This window comes from Entelurus aequoreus, linkage group LG03 (genome assembly GCF_033978785.1).
Source record: "Entelurus aequoreus isolate RoL-2023_Sb linkage group LG03, RoL_Eaeq_v1.1, whole genome shotgun sequence".
Classification (NCBI taxonomy): Eukaryota; Metazoa; Chordata; class Actinopteri; order Syngnathiformes; family Syngnathidae; genus Entelurus; species Entelurus aequoreus.
Genome location: NC_084733.1, coordinates 51,701,871 through 51,722,193, shown reverse-complemented (window position 1 = coordinate 51,722,193; position 20,323 = coordinate 51,701,871). Strand labels below are relative to the sequence as shown.

Here is a 20,323-nt window from a genome sequence, read left to right as displayed (position 1 = left end):
CACAGACGACTGCTGCTGCTGGCATGTCTCGAGCACGCACTGTAGAGAGAGCTCAAGTGGTAAATGAGGCAGGTCCCATTTTGACACTTCAAAGTGGTTTTACTGAGCTTTTGTTGAGTCCTTGAAGGGGACAGCGCTTAACGGAGCTTGTTGTACCATTGTCATTTCTTATTTGTGTATTTACCTTTCATCTTTTTCTTTGAATCTATGTTCAGAATATTTTCTATTGCACGTTGTTTTGCCTATAGGACTATGTAACTAGAGCGTTGTTAATTGTCGTTATTTCTCTAGTTTGATGTCTCATTTTAGCGTCATGTCTTGTCACCGAGGTTAATTGCCTGGGTGAGCACACAGACAATCTGGCGGCGGGATTAATTTCAGGGTAGAATAGTCTTGTTGTCAGCTGGATTGTTCTTCTGCCACGTCCAAAGCAGGCCTTTGTCGCTGAGCCATTGCATTTCTACACAGTAGCAGCCTGCAACGCAGAGCGGCGATAACGGGCAACATCCTCTCTGTGGTCTGAGAGTGTCCTGTTTTATCTGTGCGCCCTGGGAGCAGCCGGGCTGGAGAATAAGCTGAAGAGAGGCTGAAAGGCAGACACGGGCCCAGGTGGTCCCATGCAGACGGACGGGTCATTTACCGCTGTAATATACACACATCACTGGGCTCCAACGGACTGTCAAGTGCTAACAAGAGAGATTTGTCAGCCACCCAGTGAGAATAAAGTAGTAGAAGAAGAAAAAAATGAGTGTGTCTGAATATGTGACAAGTTCTGCATATCTATCAGGTGGGGCTTAAGAAGCCAGAACCGACTCGTTGTAATAACTGTGTCCGTGGAACCTCCCCCTTGACTTCTCTGCATCCAAAAAACCCACCCCCCTGCTAAGTGTGTGAGCTGTGGGTTAATTGTCAAGTGGGGAGGTAAAACTTGTGTGTGCAGGGGTCCCCATTTCCCCCCACCACCTTTATCCCTGCTTCAAGTTACAACTAATTCCTGGAGCGGTGCGACGAGGGATGACGCCGCTATCTCTTATTAAGACTCGACGCCTCATCAACACGCTCTGCCCCCCCACAGTCCTTTCGCACACATGCTCACCAAGCTCGCCTTACAGTGAACACAGAGGGGAAAATAGTGACGCAGAGAGAAAGGGGGGAAGTAGTCAGCAAGCAAGAGTTTTTTCTCCTACTCTCACTCTCTTTTTTCCCGCTGATTTACCGCGCTTTCCTCAGAAAGCTCCATTGTTCCCCTTGCCTAAGTCTCATCAGGCCTTTTGTGACTGACTATCACAGCGGCAAGCAGAGAGCTGGAAATGTATAAATGGTATCATGCCTTCTGATTAATGGCGGTGCTTATGAGTCAGGTCTGATAACGGGCCTGCTCTCTACTCAATTTCAGATACCGTTAATGGAATCTGTCTTCTGCGATTGTAATGTGAGAGCGCCTAATTTGCTATGGAGCTTGAAGCTGTCACCGGCAAGGGATTGTGGGGTCATAAGGGACCTGGCAGCCGTTTGGCCTGCAGCTTGTATCTGCCGCGCTGAATAGAGCAGCTCTCTGCCTGTCAGTTAGCTGATAGGCTGATGAGGACTCTAAGCCACTCCACACAATGGCGGAAAGGGCCATACTGCCTGACTTCCCTAATTGTCGAGCCTGCTCATATTTCCGAGCCAGCATGCAGGGGACTGGGCTGCTTCCTTTTTTCCATTTCTCTTTTGCCCCCTCTTTCTCTGTTTGAACTTTTTTCTGCTTTAGTCCCTCCTTCATCCAACACACTGTCTCATCCCTTTTAACACACATTTGACTGCATTATTTTCCTTTCCCCTGCCCTCCTCCTGTCATTTGTCACCTCTCTCTCTCCTTGCTATGTCTCTCATTTTAGTAAGTGGTGGGTCTTAGCGTGTGACAGATTAGGCCAAGTTTGCTTCAATTACTGCAAAGGGGATGGCGACATTACAGGAGAAGAGGAAGGGGAGAAACTTTTGTGCACACAATATATTTAAGAAGCTGGGGATAAAGTGCTATCGCGACCACAGCGCTTTCTTTGCCGGTCTGTTCAAGATCAACCAGCTTCTTTGAGGAGTGGGGGGTATATTTCTTAATATATGGTCCAATTTCCCAAGAGTGTTTTTTCACAGTCTTGCAAAGCAAACTTTGGTTGCAAGGTGATTATAATGGGTTCCCAAATTAGTCTGTAAAAGTGGTGGCATGTCTGACTGCATAACTTCCGTTTTGTTTAAAACCACTCATCTTTTTTCTTTTTGGTGCCACTGCAGAGTAAGGGAAATACTTAATGGTGTGCACAAAACTGAAAAAATATGTGAACTGACAACATGTTTTCGTGTATATTAAGGATTATAGTGTTTACCATATATTACTTTTACATGCTAACCACATGGACAATAGTATGGGAGCACCTGATGACCTATTCAACTGACTGCCTCGGGCCAAATCCGGCCTGGGAGTTCAGTTCAAAACTTTGCAGCAAATTCCATAAGAACACTAGAGTGCTCCTGTTGTTGTAGAGAGGAAATTGGGCCACTGTAAACACATTGGGAGATCCTTGCATTGACATTTTAACCTTGTTATCAAACATAGAACACTTGGGTCCAAACTAGTGATTTACATAACCGAGGTGTTTCTCAAGTTCCTCCCCTAAGTTAGTTTAGTTACAAATGTATTTTTTTTCATAACGTAATTTATGTAGCTCTGTTCAAGGTTCCGTTTTAGGTTTTCTCTTTTTTATTATTTGGGCTATTCAACTGCTGAGTTCAGTTAAAAAAACGTGTGAGAAACTCACCAATGCCGATAAATTATATTATTGTCAGCTTTATTTTGAGACCCAATTAAGCACTAGTCTAATTATTCATCCATCCATCTATTTTCTACCGCTTATAACACTGTATTATTAATTAAAGTAATCATTTTTAAATGCAATAAACTTATTTATTAATGGTATTTTCTACCATTGTATTTGGATGGTCAAGAAATTGTAATTATCCTAAAGAAGTAAACAAACAAAAACAATAACATAGAATCTCTATCTCTGTTAGCAAGAATTGCATTTCAGTAAATATTAAACATCGTAAAATGCAAAAAAAGTGGGTTGGGTGTTTTGTTTTGTTGCCTTTTTTTGTTGCCATCACTTTCCACCAAATTCAGCAAATCGGCTCAGTCGTCCATGTCGATAGGATCATTTTGTTCATTCGGTTTGAACACAACGGGACATTTAGGTTTGCCTCCTAATTTTTTTTACCTTGCGATGCTTTTCAACTGGGAATAGCGGGGCTCTACTGCTGCTCCATGTGTGCATAAGCTAGCAGTCCAGCTTCCACTCTCAGAGATGAAAGATTAATTTTGTTCATTTAATTTTGGTATTGAAGAAACACGCTCAAGTTCTAAGAGCGATGCACAGAGTGAAACCCTTGTACCCTGTTTGGAAGCCGAAGACGAAGAATACAAATACACTCATAAGTAGCAATTTATCGACGCCGACAAAATTATGGAGTTCATTTTCATTTATCGTTCGTTTAGTTGAGTGCATTTTCAATGTCTACTTCCTTTGAAGGTCTAAAAGCGGGAATTTGTCTCCATTCATTCAGAAGAGTATTCATCCAGAAGAGTATGTGTGAGATGAGAAGTCCCTGATGTTGGACAAGAGGGCTGAGCTCACATTCCAGAGGTGTTAGCTGGTTTTGAGGTTATGGGTCTTCACAGTCCATTCCAATGCCATTTTATTTGCTTTGTGTACTGTTAAAGACTTGTCCAAAATGTCTTCTAAAGAATTCAGTGACTACCCAAAAGTCTTTGCTAAACTTAATTCATTTTTGCAAGGCATTGATCATAAAAAATGTATGCATGATATTCTGTCCTTTGATGTCAGGCTGGCAGGTCCTGGTTCTGGAGCAGCGCTGGCTGGAGGAGTCTTGGCACTGTCCAGGCTGAGCTGGCAGTGGTCCATGGTCGCTGAGGTCTTCACCCTTAACAACCTTTTCACTGGGCTGCTTTTCCTTTCGACTGCTAGTTTTCACTTGGCTAAGAATGCATTGGAGAGGAGGAAGGTAATTTTGGACTTTCCTTCTCCTCTGGTCTCTTTTCATATTACACGTTAAGATATTTTGCTCTTTTTAGGCCTCACAGTGGGGTGCACTCTGCTGCGGTTTGGGGCTCTGCAACCAGCATACTTTGGTACTGTATGTACTTGTTGTCATCCCATGGGTCTTCCTGGGACTCTACTCCCACAGGGTAGGTTTAAGGTTCTTACAAATTTGTTTTGAAACTAAAAACCTTGATGGCAAATCTGCTTGAAAATTTACAGAATATATCCTATTTTGACAGGAGCTCTCTTTGCGTACCCTTGTGTCCATGGGAATGTGCTTCCTGCTGGGATTCCTGCCGTACATCTATTTACCATTGTCTTCCTACATGAACTCAGCCCGTTGGAGCTGGGGAGACCAGACCACCATGTCAGGCCTGCTAACCCACCTGCTCAGGGCTGAATATGGCACCTTCAGTCTGGTATGAGCTGCTTGCTATTTCTTACTCTAGTTCAGTAATCTTCAACAAGTTTCGGCGCCCTCTAGTGGTTGTGCTGTGGTACTGCAGTGTGGTCGTGAAAAATTTGTTTGGTAAGTTTTTTTGTTTTTTTTATATACCCCACACCCAGAGTGTTATGCTATATGCAAAGATGAGTGAGGAGACTTTTGCTTCAAAATACGCCCTGACGCGACTTTTTAAAAATGTATTGCAGTGATTCATTTTTTTATCGCAGAACAATAAGTATGAAATACCATCTAAAAGCAAAACATTTTTTTGAGGCAGCACTTAGCCAAACACTACTCAACAAGCAATGGACGACAAACAATGCTCAGTGTTGTCAACAAAAGTACCACAGATAAGTTAAGCAACACTTTTGTAGCAACTGTGATTGATCGTGTTTAATACAAATTCAAAAGTGGCATTAATCTTGATTATTATTATTATTTTTTTAAATCATTTGGCCGTAGCGATGTTCCGATCACGGATTTATGCTGCCGATTCCGATTATCCATGAGTGACATCGGCCGATACCGATCAAATATATTAACTCTACATGTATCAATTTGTTCATGGTAAATGCTATTGACAGTTTAACAATGTCAGCAAAATATTTAAACTTGTTCCTTCATGTCTTATATTGCATACAATTGTGTGAGCAATACAAATTCAACAGTACACAATAACTTAAACAAAAGCAAAAACTATTATCTATTACTCATTGAAGTCATTTATGCCCTCAAAGTCCTCCCGTATCTAGGTACTTATTCTCTGAATTCGTAAACATTAACAAAAACTATTAAAACAATAATTTTGAGAAAATAAAAATATCAATTTAATCATTCTGTATCGATCATAAACATATACAATTTGTGGATCAACTTGCTCTCTTACCTGTCCTGTACAGACTGCAACAATGCTGACACACCAACAGTTGTTATATTATCCTCTCTTTAGACTCCTTTCCTGTTAACAGATGCTTGATTTCTGCTGTAACACAGTTCCATCTACACTTTTTAAAGTTTACCAAGCACATATTTCTTGTGTTGTTTAAAGCTAGCTTAGTGGTTAACTTAGCGGTTAGCTTTGCTATTAATATTCCTGTCCCTGGTTTGCTTTCTGTGTTTAACATGATTAGCTCTGTCCTTCAGGGATACTTGATAATGATACTTACAATACTAAGGAATGCTGTTTATTTGCTATAATGAAAGTGATTATTATTAACTTAGGGGAGCACATAACTACCTGCTAGCCACTTGTAAGCCGGAGGACAAAAAATAAATGCAGTGTCAGCCAGAGTGGATTGGCATTTTTGATCTGCATTAATCGGCAATGGCGATCACAAGTGTTTAAATACATATCAACAACATCAACAGATAAATAAAGGTAAAAGAAGTAAGCAACGCACACATTTAGCGACACACAGGAGTTTCTTTCAAGCAGGATGTATTCACCTGTCCTTCCTATGAAGAGGACATACCCTTTTAGCTCGCAGTTATGTTTGAGATGTTTTGATCGTTTAGTAACATGACTAAAAAAAACACACGCAAAAGAGAGATACATCTACCCTCAACCGCAGATTAACAAGAGATTTTTTGGTACAGTTTAATTTAAAATTGACCTATTATGCAAAGCCAACTTTTCTTACCTATTGGTACTTGTTTTTGTGTATTTGGAAACTGCATAAGTCAAATATAATGTAGTTACAGGCACATTCATTATAACATTTCCTCTGCGTTAGCACTTATAATAGCAATATTGCTAAGACTTGGTTTATATTTAGGCCAGAACATTTAAATAGAGTATTGTTGACTGTTTTTTGATGTTTCTTTAGAGGGCTTTATAAGCGCAATAGATGACTCCCTTGAACTTTATTTTTAGCCACCTTGTACTTACCGTAGATTACAAAACGGAATGTATTGAAAAAAAAATTAAAAAACGTGTGTTCTTGTCTTACAAACGGATAGGCAAAATTCCCCCCAAAGAGGGCAGTTCCACTTTAAAACCCAATTTTATACAAAATATACAAGGAGGGGTGTCCCCGCTACATCGCTCCATCAGAATGAGGGTCTTTGGCCTGGAAAACGTTGAAGACCCCTGCTCTACTTTCCCCTTTTTGTCTTCTTGTCTAAGCTTCACTTAGTTTCACTCTTCTTGTGTTTGCAGGCAAAGACAAAGAGCTCTGTGAACCTAACCACAATGCTTTCGTGAGTTTTTTGTCCTTACATATTACATAAAAACTCTGTGTATATTCCAGCTTCCCTTTGAACTGGATTTGATGATGTACATATTTTTCAACCAAATGCACACCAATATGTTCGTAGTGTGTCAGCCTGGACGATATGGCGTAAAAATAAAATCTCTGATTTTTTCCCCCTACTTTTTAAAGAAACCAAAAAAAATTAGAGAGATAATTCAAAGCAAGTTTTTCTTTTATTTGATCAAAAAGTAGACATTCGAAATGATACTGCATGCACTGCATCTTACTCTTAGCAAATTCTAATTTGTGTTGTCCTTTTTAGACCAGATATAAATTGTACTTTTTATGGAATGATTTCAATTCATTAGATTAAGAGCTTCCTCTGAATAAAATACTTCTGTTAACAAAAATGTAGCATTGCACATTGCATGCATATAAATAATATTCTCCAGGATTGAGATGAATAAAGTGCAAACTTAAAACTTCTGTCTTGAATAAAGTCCTTCTGTAAATATCAACAACAATGTAATATTATTCGAATAATCAAGTAAAACATTTAGATGGCTACAGTTTTAATAAGCGGATAAAGGCAGGCTTTTTCTATCACACATCTTGGTGGTTTGCAAAGCGACTGCTTTAGTGATCATTCTCCACTGTGCTTCTTTCTCATCATACATGGCATCATCATACGTACCTTATTTGTATGATTCCACCACAGTAAGCTGCTTTTTAGCCGGTGATTGATTAATGTTATGGTATTGTTCTCCTTGTAAAGAGTTGCATTTCCTGCACTCGACTGGAGGCTTCGGTCTCAGATGCTGGAATAAGTTTGTTGTGCTTCTGCCTTCTTTAAACAAACTTTGCAGAGTGGAGTCGTTTGTTGCACATCTGTTGCCGCAAATCTACACTATTCTCCACACTTTTCTTTTTTTTTGGAACAAAATTCTTGCTCTCGTTAGCGTTAGCATTAGCCATGTTTTGCTAGGTCTTCCCCTAAGAAAATATAAGGGAGGGCGGAAGCTACGGAACCTTCTGGGGGCAAAAAGTATGTCAGAGCAAAAGGGAAACAATTTTATTTTTATTTTTTAAATCGTCTGCAATAAAAAACTTGACTATATCAATAAAATCGATACATCGCCCAGGCCTAACAAAGTGCTGACATTTCGGCAGCTAATCCCTGTCTTTTCCAGGAGCTTTTGTTCTTCTACTTTTCCCCCATCAAAGCTCAAGTGAACCTTCTCAGAGGGCCAAATCACTGTTTTATTTTTCCAGCAGTTTGAAATGATCACTCAGCGGCTAGTGTTTAAAGCGTGACGAGCTGTGATGACAGACGCTGCAATAGTGCTGGAAAAATTGTATTTTCTCCACTTCAACCCCCCCAACACACACACATCCACCAGATTCCATCCCCCTGCTCCTCGCTACCACCGCCTCAGTCTTTCCACTCCTCATATCTTTCTCCAGCTGATGGAATGGGGGTGCCCGTGCATCTTAAGACCCCCCACTGCCGCCCCATCCCTTTGCCAGGCACCCACCGCTACTCATCACCCCCGCCGCTTGACGGACAAGCGCACCTTCAAGATGGGAAAGAGAGGGAAACATGACAGGCATGTCGCACTGGAGACATAAACCCGCTGCAGAAGCTGACACAACCGCTCGCAAGCGCACGCTCATGAGCACACTCACACATACATAGTGTACATTGCAAGATATAGGGACTCAATAAGCTGTCAAATAGAGATGGGTATTAAGCAAGAGGCAGGAAACTATCTGGGCGCTCTGAGCAAGCGCTCTGTGACTGACAAGCGCTGAGTGGAGAGGATGGGACTGCGGGGGGGTGTGTGACACTGTCATTGGAATCTGTCAATCTGTTTGAAAAGAGGAGAGCACAGTCCAAGGAGTTTGTTTTGATAGGGGACGGGGAGGCATTTCATAATTGCTGTCCTTGAGTTCTGTCACTGGCCGAGTATATCTGAGTTTTTCTTAAGTGTGCGTCACACTGTGTGTTTTTAATGTTTGCTTCCGTGATTGCAGGGCCCAGTTGGACCACTACCTGGCAGATCTTTCACTTCCTGTTGTGATTCTGGCCGGACTAGGCCTACTTCTCTCGTCATGGGATAGGTAGGATGAAAGAGCAAGTCACATGTCAGCAGACACTTCAACCTAAAAATTAACAGGGAACATAATCACTGACATAAAACAATTTTTAAGCATGTATGTGAACATTAGATCCTTTTATGCCTTTTATGTGTGTCTATAGCAGTCCAGCGGCTCTTTGCATTAGAGACTAAAGGTGCTCGATCCTGGGCTCGGGATCTTTCTGTGTGGAGTTTGCATGTTCTTCTTGTGGGTTCCCTCCGGGTACTCTGGCTTCCTCCCACCTCCAAAGACATGCACCTGGGGATAGGTTGATTGGCAACACTAAATTGGCCCTAGTGTGTGAATGTTGTCTGTCTATCTGTGTTGGCCCTGCGATGAGATAGGCTCCAGCACCCCGCGACCCCAAACGGGACAAGCGGTAGAAAATGGATGAATGGAGGGTGCTCACAGAGCGTATTGTGAGCGGAGTTTGACTCCCCATCAGAGACTCCATGGTAAAGTGCACTAACGCGTCGTCGATTCTTGGAAAATTTAAGTGAAACCCTACATTTCCACAATTCTGGTGTGTTGTTTACCTATTTCGTCATGGTGTCCTACACTGACGAGGGAGAAGAGGAACTGCTCTGCCTCTACCATTAAATGGTACAAGAGACAAGGGAAGGGAGTATGTCGTGCTTTGTGAAGGACATGCATCATAAGCATTTTCAATACTTCAGAATATCATCAGAATAATTTGAGCACTCACTTGTCAACGTTGCACAAACGACAGGGGTCGGCGTCACATTTAATGTGGGTTGATGTGAATAAAAATACAAGCTGAGCAGTGTTTGGTGTGACACCAGTGCGCAGAGCAGAGTCTGTTTGGTCGTAAAGTTTGAGCTTTGTGTGCCAAGCCAATATCCGCTTTAAGTTTGCACGGACCTTTGCATACTCTGTTCCGCTTACTTTTCCCCCCAAGTTTGTTTGGGCCTTTAGTTATTGCACTAAGGATTGCATCTTTTTTTTTTTTTTTTTTTTTACAGCACAGCCGTAATAAATATGTGATTGAGCGAGATACACTATAAATCATATGTAATAAAATCAAACTTTATTTGTATAACACTTTTCATACACAGGCAAGTGGCAAACAGAAAGTGCTGTACAAAAAATAAAAAATACAAAAAGAAGAGAAGAAAGCATGCATGCACGCATGCACACACACACACACACACACACACACACGCACACACACACACACAGCACTATTGAAGTAAAAGTCCCAACGATCGTCACACACACACTGGATGTGGTGAAATTTGTCCTCTGCATTTGACCCATCCACATGTTCACCTCCTGGGAGGTGAGGGGAGCAGCAGCGTGAGCCGCGCTCGGGAATCATTTGGTGATTTAACCCCCAATTCCAACCCTTGATGCTGAGGCAGGGAGGAAATGGGTCCCATTTTTATAGTCTTTGGTATGACTCGGGCGGGGTTTGAAGTCACGACCATCCAGTCTCAGGGTGGACACTCTAACCACAAGGCCACTGAGCTGGTATACTATTGACAGTAACAAAGCAAAAACAATACATGGCATGGCAATGAGGATTTGAAGAAAAACACATCCTTTGAGGCGTCCACACTGGAGAATAAATCAAATTAACGATATATAAAAACTAGTATAAAACATATGAAAATATATATGTAAAAAAAATAATATATATATATATACATAATATAAATATTACGTTAATAAGTTAATAAAAACATAACATTGAGAGAATAATAGTAGTGGGTAGAGTGGCCGTGCCAGCAATCGGAGGGTTGCTGGTTACTGGGGTTCAATCCCCACCTTCTACCATCCTAGTCACGTCCGTTGTGTCCTTGGGCAAGACACTTCACCCTTGCTCCTGATGGCTGCTGGTAGCGCCTTGCATGGCAGCTCCCGCCATCAGTGTGTGAATGTGTGTGTGAATGGGTGAATGTGGAAATACTGTCAAAGCGCTTTGAGTACCTTGAAGGTAGAAAAGCGCTATACAAGTATAACCCATAATTAAGATTGAAAACAGCACAATAAAATAAAAAAAACGTAGGAGTTTAAGATGATCAGTAAAAAGCCTGATTAAAAAGGTGTGTCTTTAGCCTTTTTTAAATTTTTATTTCAACGATCTCTGCAGTCCTGAGGCTCTATGGCAAGCTGTTCCACAGGTGGGGGCCATAGTGGCTATATACTGCCTCATCGTGGGTCTTTGTTCTGGTATTTAGTAAAGCTAAAAGGCCAGTGGCAGTCCCAGAGGATATTAGAATCCGCGAGGGTGGATACGGTAAAAGCAGGTCAGTTAGGTAAGAAGGAGCAAAACCATTAAGACATTTAAAAACTAATAATAGAACTTTAAAATCGACCCTGAAGTGGACGGGGAGCCCACTCAGCGACTTTAAAACTGGTGTAATGTGCTCCTGCCCTTTGGTCCTTGTCATCACGCGTGCAGCTGAGTTTTGTAATAATTGTAGAGTTCTAATATTCTTCTTGAAGACCAGAAAACAGGGCATTACAATAGTCTAAACCAGGGGTCCCCAAACTACGGCCCGCGGGCTCAATACAGCCCGCCAGCGTCCAAAATCCGGCCCACGGGAAGACCCAATTTTTTAAATTATTTAAAAAAAAAAATCTGTCCCGTCTATTCCATTTTCTACCGCTTGTTACTCTCTGTGTTTCCTAGCTGCTCAGGCAAATCATATATATATATATATATATATATATATATATATATATATATATATATATATATATATATATATATATATATATATATATATATATATATATATATATATATATATGTATGTATATGTATATATGTATATGTATGTATATGTATATATGTATATATATGTATATATGTATATATACGTATGTGTATATATATATGTATATATACATATTTATGCATATATATATGTGTGTATATATGTGTATATATATGTATATATATATATATATATATATATATATATATATATATATATATATATATATATATATATATATATATATATATATATATATATATATATATATATGTATATATGTACAAACCCCGTTTCTATATGAGTTGGGAAATTGTGTTAGATGTAAATATAAACAATGATTTGCAAATCATTTTCAACCCATATTCAATTGAATGCACTACAAAGACAAGATATTTGATGTTCAAACTCATAAACTTTATTTTTTTTTGCAAATAATAATTAACTTAGAATTTCATGGCTGCAACACACGCCAAAGTAGTTGGGAAAGGGCATGTTCACCACTGTGTTACATGGCCTTTCCTTTTAACAACACTCAGTAAACGTTTGGGAACTGAGGAGACACATTTTTTAAGCTTCTCAGGTGCAATTCTTTCCCATTCTTGCTTGATGTACAGCTTAAGTTGTTCAACAGTCCGGGGGTCTCCGTTGTGGTATTTTAGGCTTCATAATGCGCCACACATTTTCAATGGAAGACAGGTCTGGACTACAGGCAGGCCAGTCTAGTACCCGCACTCTTTTACTATGAAGCCACGTTGATGTAACACGTGGCTTGGCATTGTCTTGCTGAAATAAGCAGGGGCGTCCATGGTAACGTTGCTTGGATGGCAACATATGTTGCTCCGAAACCTGTATGTACCTTTCAGCATTAATGGCGCCTTCACAGATGTGTAAGTTACCCATGTCTTGGGCACTAATACACCTCCATAACATCACAGATGCTGGGTTTTCAACTTTGCGCCTATAACAATCCGGATGGTTATTTTTTTCTTTGGTCCGGAGGACACGACGTCCACAGTTTCCAAAAACAATTTGAAATGTGGACTCGTCAGACCACAGAACACTTTTCCACTTTGTATCAGTCCATCTTAGATGAGCTCAGGCCTAGCGAAGCCGACGGCGTTTCTGGGTGTTGTTGATCAACGGTTTACGCCTTGCATAGGAGAGTTTTAACTTGCACTTACAGATGTAGCGACCAACTGTAGTTATTGACAGTGGGTTTCTGAAGTGTTCCTGAGCCCGTATTTTCCGCACTATAAGGCACACCTAAAAACCTCCAATTTCCTCAAAAGCTGACAGTGTGCCTTATAATCCGGTGCGCTTTATATATGGACCAATTATGAGCCTCAACAGGTCTCGCAACTACGGTATCTACGCCGACTTCATTTTCCCCCTTCTACGGCTGCTTACCGTAGAAGAAGAAGCGCTTCTTCTTCTACGGGGGAAAATGAAGTCGGCGGCTGCTTTCCGTAGAACTCAAATGGGGGTACGCGTACCCCTGGGGATACTTGAAGGTATGCCAAGGCGTACGTGAGATTTTTTTTAAATGTCTGTCAAAAAGAACTGTGAAAAGAAATGCAACATTGCAATATTCAGTGTTGACAGCTAGATTTTTTGTGGACATGTTCCATAAATATTGATGTTAAAGATTTCTTTTTTTGTAAAGAAATGTTTAGAATTAAGTTCATGAATCCAGATGGATCTCTATTACAATCCCCAAAGAGGGCACTTTAAGTTGATGATTACTTCTATGTGTAGAAATCTTTATTTATAATTGAATCACTTGTTTATTTGTCAACAAGTTTTTAGTTATTTTTATATCTTTTTTTCCACATAGTTAAAGAAAGACCACAATAAATGAGCAATATTTTGCACTGTTATACAATTTAATAAATCAGAAACTGATGACATAGTGCTGTATTTTACTTTTGTATCTCTTTTTTTCAACCAAAAATGCTTTGCTCTGATTAGGGGGTACTTGAATTAAAAACATTTTCACAGGGTGGGGTACATCACTGAAAAAAGGTTGAGAACCACTGCCGTAGAAGAAGAACTTCTTCTTCGGCAGTGGGGGAACATTAAGTCCCGTAGTTGCGAGACCTAAACTTTATGTAAAGACCCAAAAAGGGCTCCTATTAAGAGACACGCTTACGACGCAGAGTTTAAAGGCCTACTGAAATGAATTTTTTTTATTTAAACGGGAATAGCAGATCCATTCTATGTGTCATACTTGATCATTTCGCGATATTGCCATATTTTTGCTGAAAGGATTTAGTATAGAACAACGACGATAAAGATCGCAACTTTTGGTATCTGATAAAAACAACCCTTGCCCCTAGTAGAAGTAGCGTGACGTCACAAGACAAAGGATTCCTCACAATTCCGCTTTGTTTACAATGGAGCGAGAGACATTCGGACCGAGAAAACGACGATTAGCCCATTAATTTGAGCGAAAAGATGAAAGATTCGTGGATGAAGAACTTTAGAGTGAAGGACTACAGTGTAGTGCGGGGTGTATCTTTTTTCGCTCTGACCGTAACTCAGGTACAAGCTGGCTCATTGGATTCCACACTCTCTCCTTTTTCTATTGTGGATCACGGATTTGTATTTTAAACCACCTCAGATACTATATCCTCTTGAAAATGAGAGTCGAGAACGCGAAATGGACATTCACAGTGACTGAACATGTAAATACACGGTTAATAATTTTCAGCTTGGCGAAGCTAAAAAAATAGAAGCTAACTTAGCTACGGGGCTAACGTGATAGCATCAGTCTCAAATGCAGATAGAAACTAAATAAAAAAAAACCCTGACTGGAAGGATAGACAGAAGATCAACAATACTATTAAACCATGAACATGTAAATACACGGTTAATAATTGTCAGCTTGGCGAAGCTAAAAAAAATAGAAGCTAACTTAGCTACGGGGCTAACGTGATAGCATCAGTCTCAAATGCAGATAGAAACTAAATTAAAAAAAAACCTTGACTGGAAGGATAGACAGAAGATCAACAATACTATTAAACCATGAACATGTAAATACACGGTTAATAATTTTCAGCTTGGCGAAGCTAAAAAAATAGAAGCTAACTTAGCTACGGGGCTAACATGATAGCATCAGTCTCAAATGCAGATAGAAACTAAATTTAAAAAAAACCCTGACTGGAAGGATAGACAGAAGATCAACAATACTATTAAACCATGAACATGTAAATACACGGTTAATAATTTTCAGCTTGGCGAAGCTAAAAAATAGAAGCTAACTTAGATGCGGCGGCGGGCGTTGTACGCTTTTGACGACACCCCGGCCGCCATCAGAGTCGGCAAGAAACATATATTTCCCCAAAGTTACGTACGTGACATGCACATATCGACACGCACGTACGGGCAAGCGATCAAATGTTTGGAAGCCAAAGCTGTACTCACCGTAGTGCGTCTGCTATCCTGCTCAAAACACAACACAACCTCCTGGTGTTGGTGTTGCTACAGCCAGCCGCTAATACACCGATCGCACCTACAACTTTTTTATTTGCAGTCTCCATTGTCCATTAATCAAATTGCAAAAGATTCACCAACACAGATGTCCAGAATACTGTGGAATTTTGTCGAAGAAAACAGAGGTATTTGTATGGGTCCAAACACTTCCCTTGACCTCGTGACGTCACGTGCATACGTCATCATACCGCGACGTTTTCAAGCGGAAGTTTCGCGGGAAATTTAAAATTGCACTTTATAAGTTAACCCGGCCGTATTGGCATGTGTTGCAATGTTAAGATTTCATCATTAATATATAAACTATCAGACTGCGTGGTCGGTAGTAGTGGGTTTCAGTAGGCCTTTAAACTCAAGGCGATCAGTCACGCAGTAGAACACGGGAATAGAGCAGCAGCGAGAGAATTTACATTAACAAATCAATGGTGCGGAAGTGGAGGAAGCAACTTGATGACCTGCGCTAAGTAAAGAAGACTAAACAGAGTTTCCGAGGGAACAAAGCGAGATGGCTACAGTTGGAGGACAAACTCAAACAGTGGGTTGTTGAACAGAGAGCAGCAAGTAGAAGTGTCAATACAATCACTACTTGTTTTGTTGACATTCCCTTTAGCGCAGCTCCATCTAATGGATGCATAATGTAACCCCAGTCTCTACTGTAGCGTCTATTCTATGCGCCTTATATATGAACAAAGTTTTAAAATAAGCCATTCATTGAAGGTGCGCCTTATAATCCGGTGCGCCTTATAGTGCGGAAAATACGGTAAATATAATATGTATGTATGTATTAGGGCTGTGAATCTTTGGGTGTCCCACGATTCGATTCAAAATCGATTCTAGGGGTCACGATTCAATTCAAAATCGATTTTTTTTCAATTCAACACAATTCTTGATTCAAAAACAATTTTTTATTTTTTTTTATTTATTTATTTTTTTAATGAAAACAATACACAACAATACCATAATAATGCAATACAATTTCAAAACCAAACCCGACCCAGCAACATTCAGAATAGCAATAAACAGAGCAATTGAGGAGACACAAACACGACACGGAACAATCTAAAAGTAGTGAGACAAAAATGAATATTATCAACAACAGTATCAATATTAGTAACAATTTCAACATAGCAGTGATTAAAAATCCCTCATTGATATTATCATTACAAACATTAATTAAAAAAAAAATTAAAAAAAAAGAACAATAGTGTCACAGTGGCTTACACTTGCATCGCATCTCATGAACTTGACAACACATTGTGTCCAATATTTTCCACAATGATATAATAAGTCATATTTTGGTTCATTTAATAGTTAAAACAAATTTAAATAATGGATCCCATATTCCAATATATGACTCATTATTATCTGAACTAAATGCAGTTTTTTCTACTGATATCATCTCCATAGCTTGTGTGTACCAGTCAGTATGTATTATGTGTGTATACCAGTCAGTATGAGTTGGACTATCAACATCTATCCATTTTTTTTAATATTACCCTTTTTGTTGTATGCATATTGAAAGAAATGCATTTTTACTCTTTGATGGCACGTTACTAAATTGATGGAGATCCCCAAGAAAACAAGTTTGCAGTGTCATTGGGATATTTATATTAAGGACTGTGATTGCTTATTTTGTTGTTTTCAACCATAAGTCTTTTATTCTCTGACATTCCCACAATAAATGAACAATCAATCAATCAATCAATGTTTATTTATATAGCCCTAAATCACAAGTGTCTCAAAGGGCTGCACAAGCCACAACAACATCTTCGGTACAGAGCCCACACATACGGGCAAGGAAAAACTCACCCCAGTGGGACGTCGATGCGAATGACTATGAGAAACCTTGGAGAGGACCGCATATGTGGGTAACCCCCCCCCCCCCTATCATGAATCAGTTTAAGTGGACCCCGACTTAAACAAGTCGAAAAACTTATTTGGGTGTTACCATTTAGTGGTCAATTGTACAAAATATGTACTTCATTGTGCAACCTACTAATAAAAGTCTCAATCAATCAATCAAAACTCTAGGGGAGACCGAAAGCAATGGATGTCGAGTGGGTCTGACATTATATTGTGAAAGTCCAGTCCACAGTGGATCCAACACATCAGCGAAAGTCCAGTCCATAGTGGGGCCAGCAGGAAACCATCCCGAGCGGAGACGGGTCAGCAGCGCAGAGATGTCCCCAACCGATGCACAGGCTAGCGGTCCACCCCAGGTCCCGACTCTGGACAGCAAGCACTTCATCCATGGCCACCGGACCTGTGCACCTCCCCCTCCACAAGGGAGAGGGGAGCAGAGGAGAAAAGAAAAGAAACGGCAGATCAACTGGTCTAAAAAGGGGTCTATTTAAAGGCTAGAGTATACAAATGAGTTTTAAGATGGGACTTAAATGCCAAGAGTTGCCTCAGCTGCCTCATACATAACTTGCTATCTACTACACCAATTTTAAACAGCTGAAAAGATGTAAAATACAATCTATTCAATATCTTAAATTGAGTCAGTTTATCTTTAATGCTTCTAAAGGGCTTATTGGCATTTTTCCAAATATCATTCCATGATATGTCTCTTTCATCTAAAATGTTTAAGTCCATCATCCATTTCCCAACACATGCATCATTTGATATTTTCTAGTGTGGTGTTCACTTATTATTCCATAAAATAGTTTAATTAATTTCTTAAATGTATCTTGATTAAAAAGTGCATCTTCCAGTTCATGGCTATTTAAGGACATACTTTCAGAGGATATGCATTTATTTACAGCGTGTTTTAAAGAGATACAATTTAAAAAATTATTTCTGGGTACATTATATTGATCAACTAAATCATTGAACGGTTTAAAGGCCTACTGAAATGATTTTTATTTATTTAAACGGGAATAGCAGATCCATTCTATGTGTCATACTTGATCATTTCGCGATATTGCCATATTTTTGCTGAAAGGATTTAGTAGAGAAAATCGACGATAAAGTTCGCAACTTTTGCTCGCTGATAAAAAAAAGCCTTGCCTGTACCGGAAGTAGCGTGACGTCACAGGAGCTAGGATTCCTCACAATTCCCCGTTGTTTACAATGGAGCGAGAGAGATTCGGACCGAGAAAGTGATGATTACCCCATTAATTTGAGCGAGGATGAAAGATTCGTAGATGAAGAACGTTACAGTGAATGACTTGAGAGGCAGCGATGGACGTATCTTTTTTCGCTCTGACCGTAACTTAGGTACAAGCTGGCTCATTGGATTCCACACTCTCCTTTTTCTATTGTAGATCACAGATTTGTATTTTAAACCACCTCGGATACTATATCCGCTTGAAAATGAGAGTCGAGAACGCGAAATGGACATTCAGTGCCTTTTATCTCCACGACAATACATCGGCGAAATGCTTTAGCTACGAGCTAACGTAATAGCATCTCGCTTTAACTGCATATAGAAACAAAAGAAATAAACCCCTGACTGGAAGTATAGAAAGAAAATCAACAATACTATTAAACCGTGGACATGTAAATACACGGTTAATGCTTTCCAGGCTGGCGAAGGTTAACAATGCTGTGCTAACGACGCCATTGAAGCTAACTTAGCAACCGGACTGCACAGAGCTGTGCTAAAAACATTAGCTCTCCACCTACGCCAGCCAGCCCTCATTTGCTCATCAACACCCATGCTCACCTGCGTTCCAGCGATCGGCAGAAGGACGAAGGACTTCACCCGATGCGTTTGGCGGCCCGGAGACGTAGGAAGTCAAGGTGAAGTCGGCGGCTAGCGCGGCTAGCGCTCCAACAAAGTCCTCCTGGTTGTGTTGCTGTAGTCCGCTGCTAATACACTGATCCCACCTACAACTGTCTTCTTTGCAGCCTTCATTGTTCATTAAAAAAATTGCAAAAGATGTCCAGAATACTGTGGAATTATGAAATGAAAACAGAGCTTTTTGTATAGGATTCTACGGGGTACCATAACTTCCGTTACTCGGACTTCGTCACGCGCATACGTCATCATACCGCGATGTTTCAGCCGGATATTTCCCGGGAATTTTAAAATGTCACTTTATAAGTTAACCCGGCCGTATTGGCATGTGTTGCAATGTTAAGATTTCATCATTGATATATAAACTATCAGACTGCGTGGTCGGTAGTAGTGGCTTTCAGTAGGCCTTTAAAAGAGTTTCTATTAATAATATGATGAGGTTTAGTAATACCTCTGTCTTTCCAAGTTGTCCATTTAACCACATTTTTTATTAATTATGATATTAGGATTGTACCAAAGCGGTTGATTTACAAATGTCATTGACTTGATTCCTAGTATTTTCTGACACAGTTTTAGAATGTTAAAGGTGGCTTCTATTGGGCTCTGCCTCAATTCATTAGGTATTTTTTTAATATAATATAAACTCCCCACATCAATGTCCAAATTCATTAACATATTTTTTTCTATGTTGATCCAGTCCTTATCTGCAGAAGAATGAAATAAGTGGCTTGCTTGTTCACAACCGAAGGAGATATTATAATGTAAGAAGTTTGGTAATTGTAGTCCTCCTTTATCTTGTGTACAAGACAACCTTAAGTATGAACATCTGGCCTTCTTTCCACACCATATAAAATGTGATATCATTGTATGTATTTTCTTAAACCAACTTTTATTAATTAGGACAGGCATCATTTTCAGTATATAATTAACTGCTGGCAGTATACTCATTTTTACTATGTTCACCCGACCCCAAAGTGATATTTGGAGATGTGACCAGCGTTCCATTTTGGATTCTATCTTATTTTTTAAATGTTTAAGATTTAGATCTCTGCTTCTATAAAGGTTTGGTGTAATGTGTAGTCCTAAATATATGATTTCTGCCTCTTTCTATTTAATTTTGGAGTTCTGAACTTGTAATTTCTTGCAGTGTTTATTAAGTGGTAATATGTCATATTTGTCCCAATTAACTTTACACCCTGATAAACAGCCATATTCAGTGATGACATTATTGATATAAAGAAGAGAGGAGTTAACATGTGACAGGTAAAAAAATTATGTCGTCACAATACATCGATAGCTTATTATACTGAGAGCCAATTTTTATACCATGAATATTATTTTCACTTCTTATTTTTGCAGCTAAGGGTTCAATAACCAAATTAAATAATAATCCAGATGCAGGACATCCCTGTTTTACTCCTCTTTTTAACAAAAAAGTTTCTGAAATATGATTATTGGTTTTGACTGATGCC

The 20,323-nt window shown here is 39.7% G+C and overlaps 1 protein-coding gene across 2 annotated transcripts in view; it reads left to right on the top strand.

The window, feature by feature from the left end:
• The window catches only part of tmem260 (transmembrane protein 260), a 73,321-nt gene that overhangs the window by 44,942 nt on the left and 8,056 nt on the right, over nt 1-20,323 (top strand). For both annotated transcript variants that reach the window (XM_062042110.1, XM_062042111.1), the window contains 5 exons: nt 3,882-4,059; nt 4,130-4,243; nt 4,337-4,516; nt 6,701-6,741; nt 8,769-8,855. In XM_062042110.1, coding sequence (XP_061898094.1) covers nt 3,882-4,059; nt 4,130-4,243; nt 4,337-4,516; nt 6,701-6,741; nt 8,769-8,855 — 600 coding nt within the window. The remainder of the gene's footprint in view (nt 1-3,881; nt 4,060-4,129; nt 4,244-4,336; nt 4,517-6,700; nt 6,742-8,768; nt 8,856-20,323) is intronic.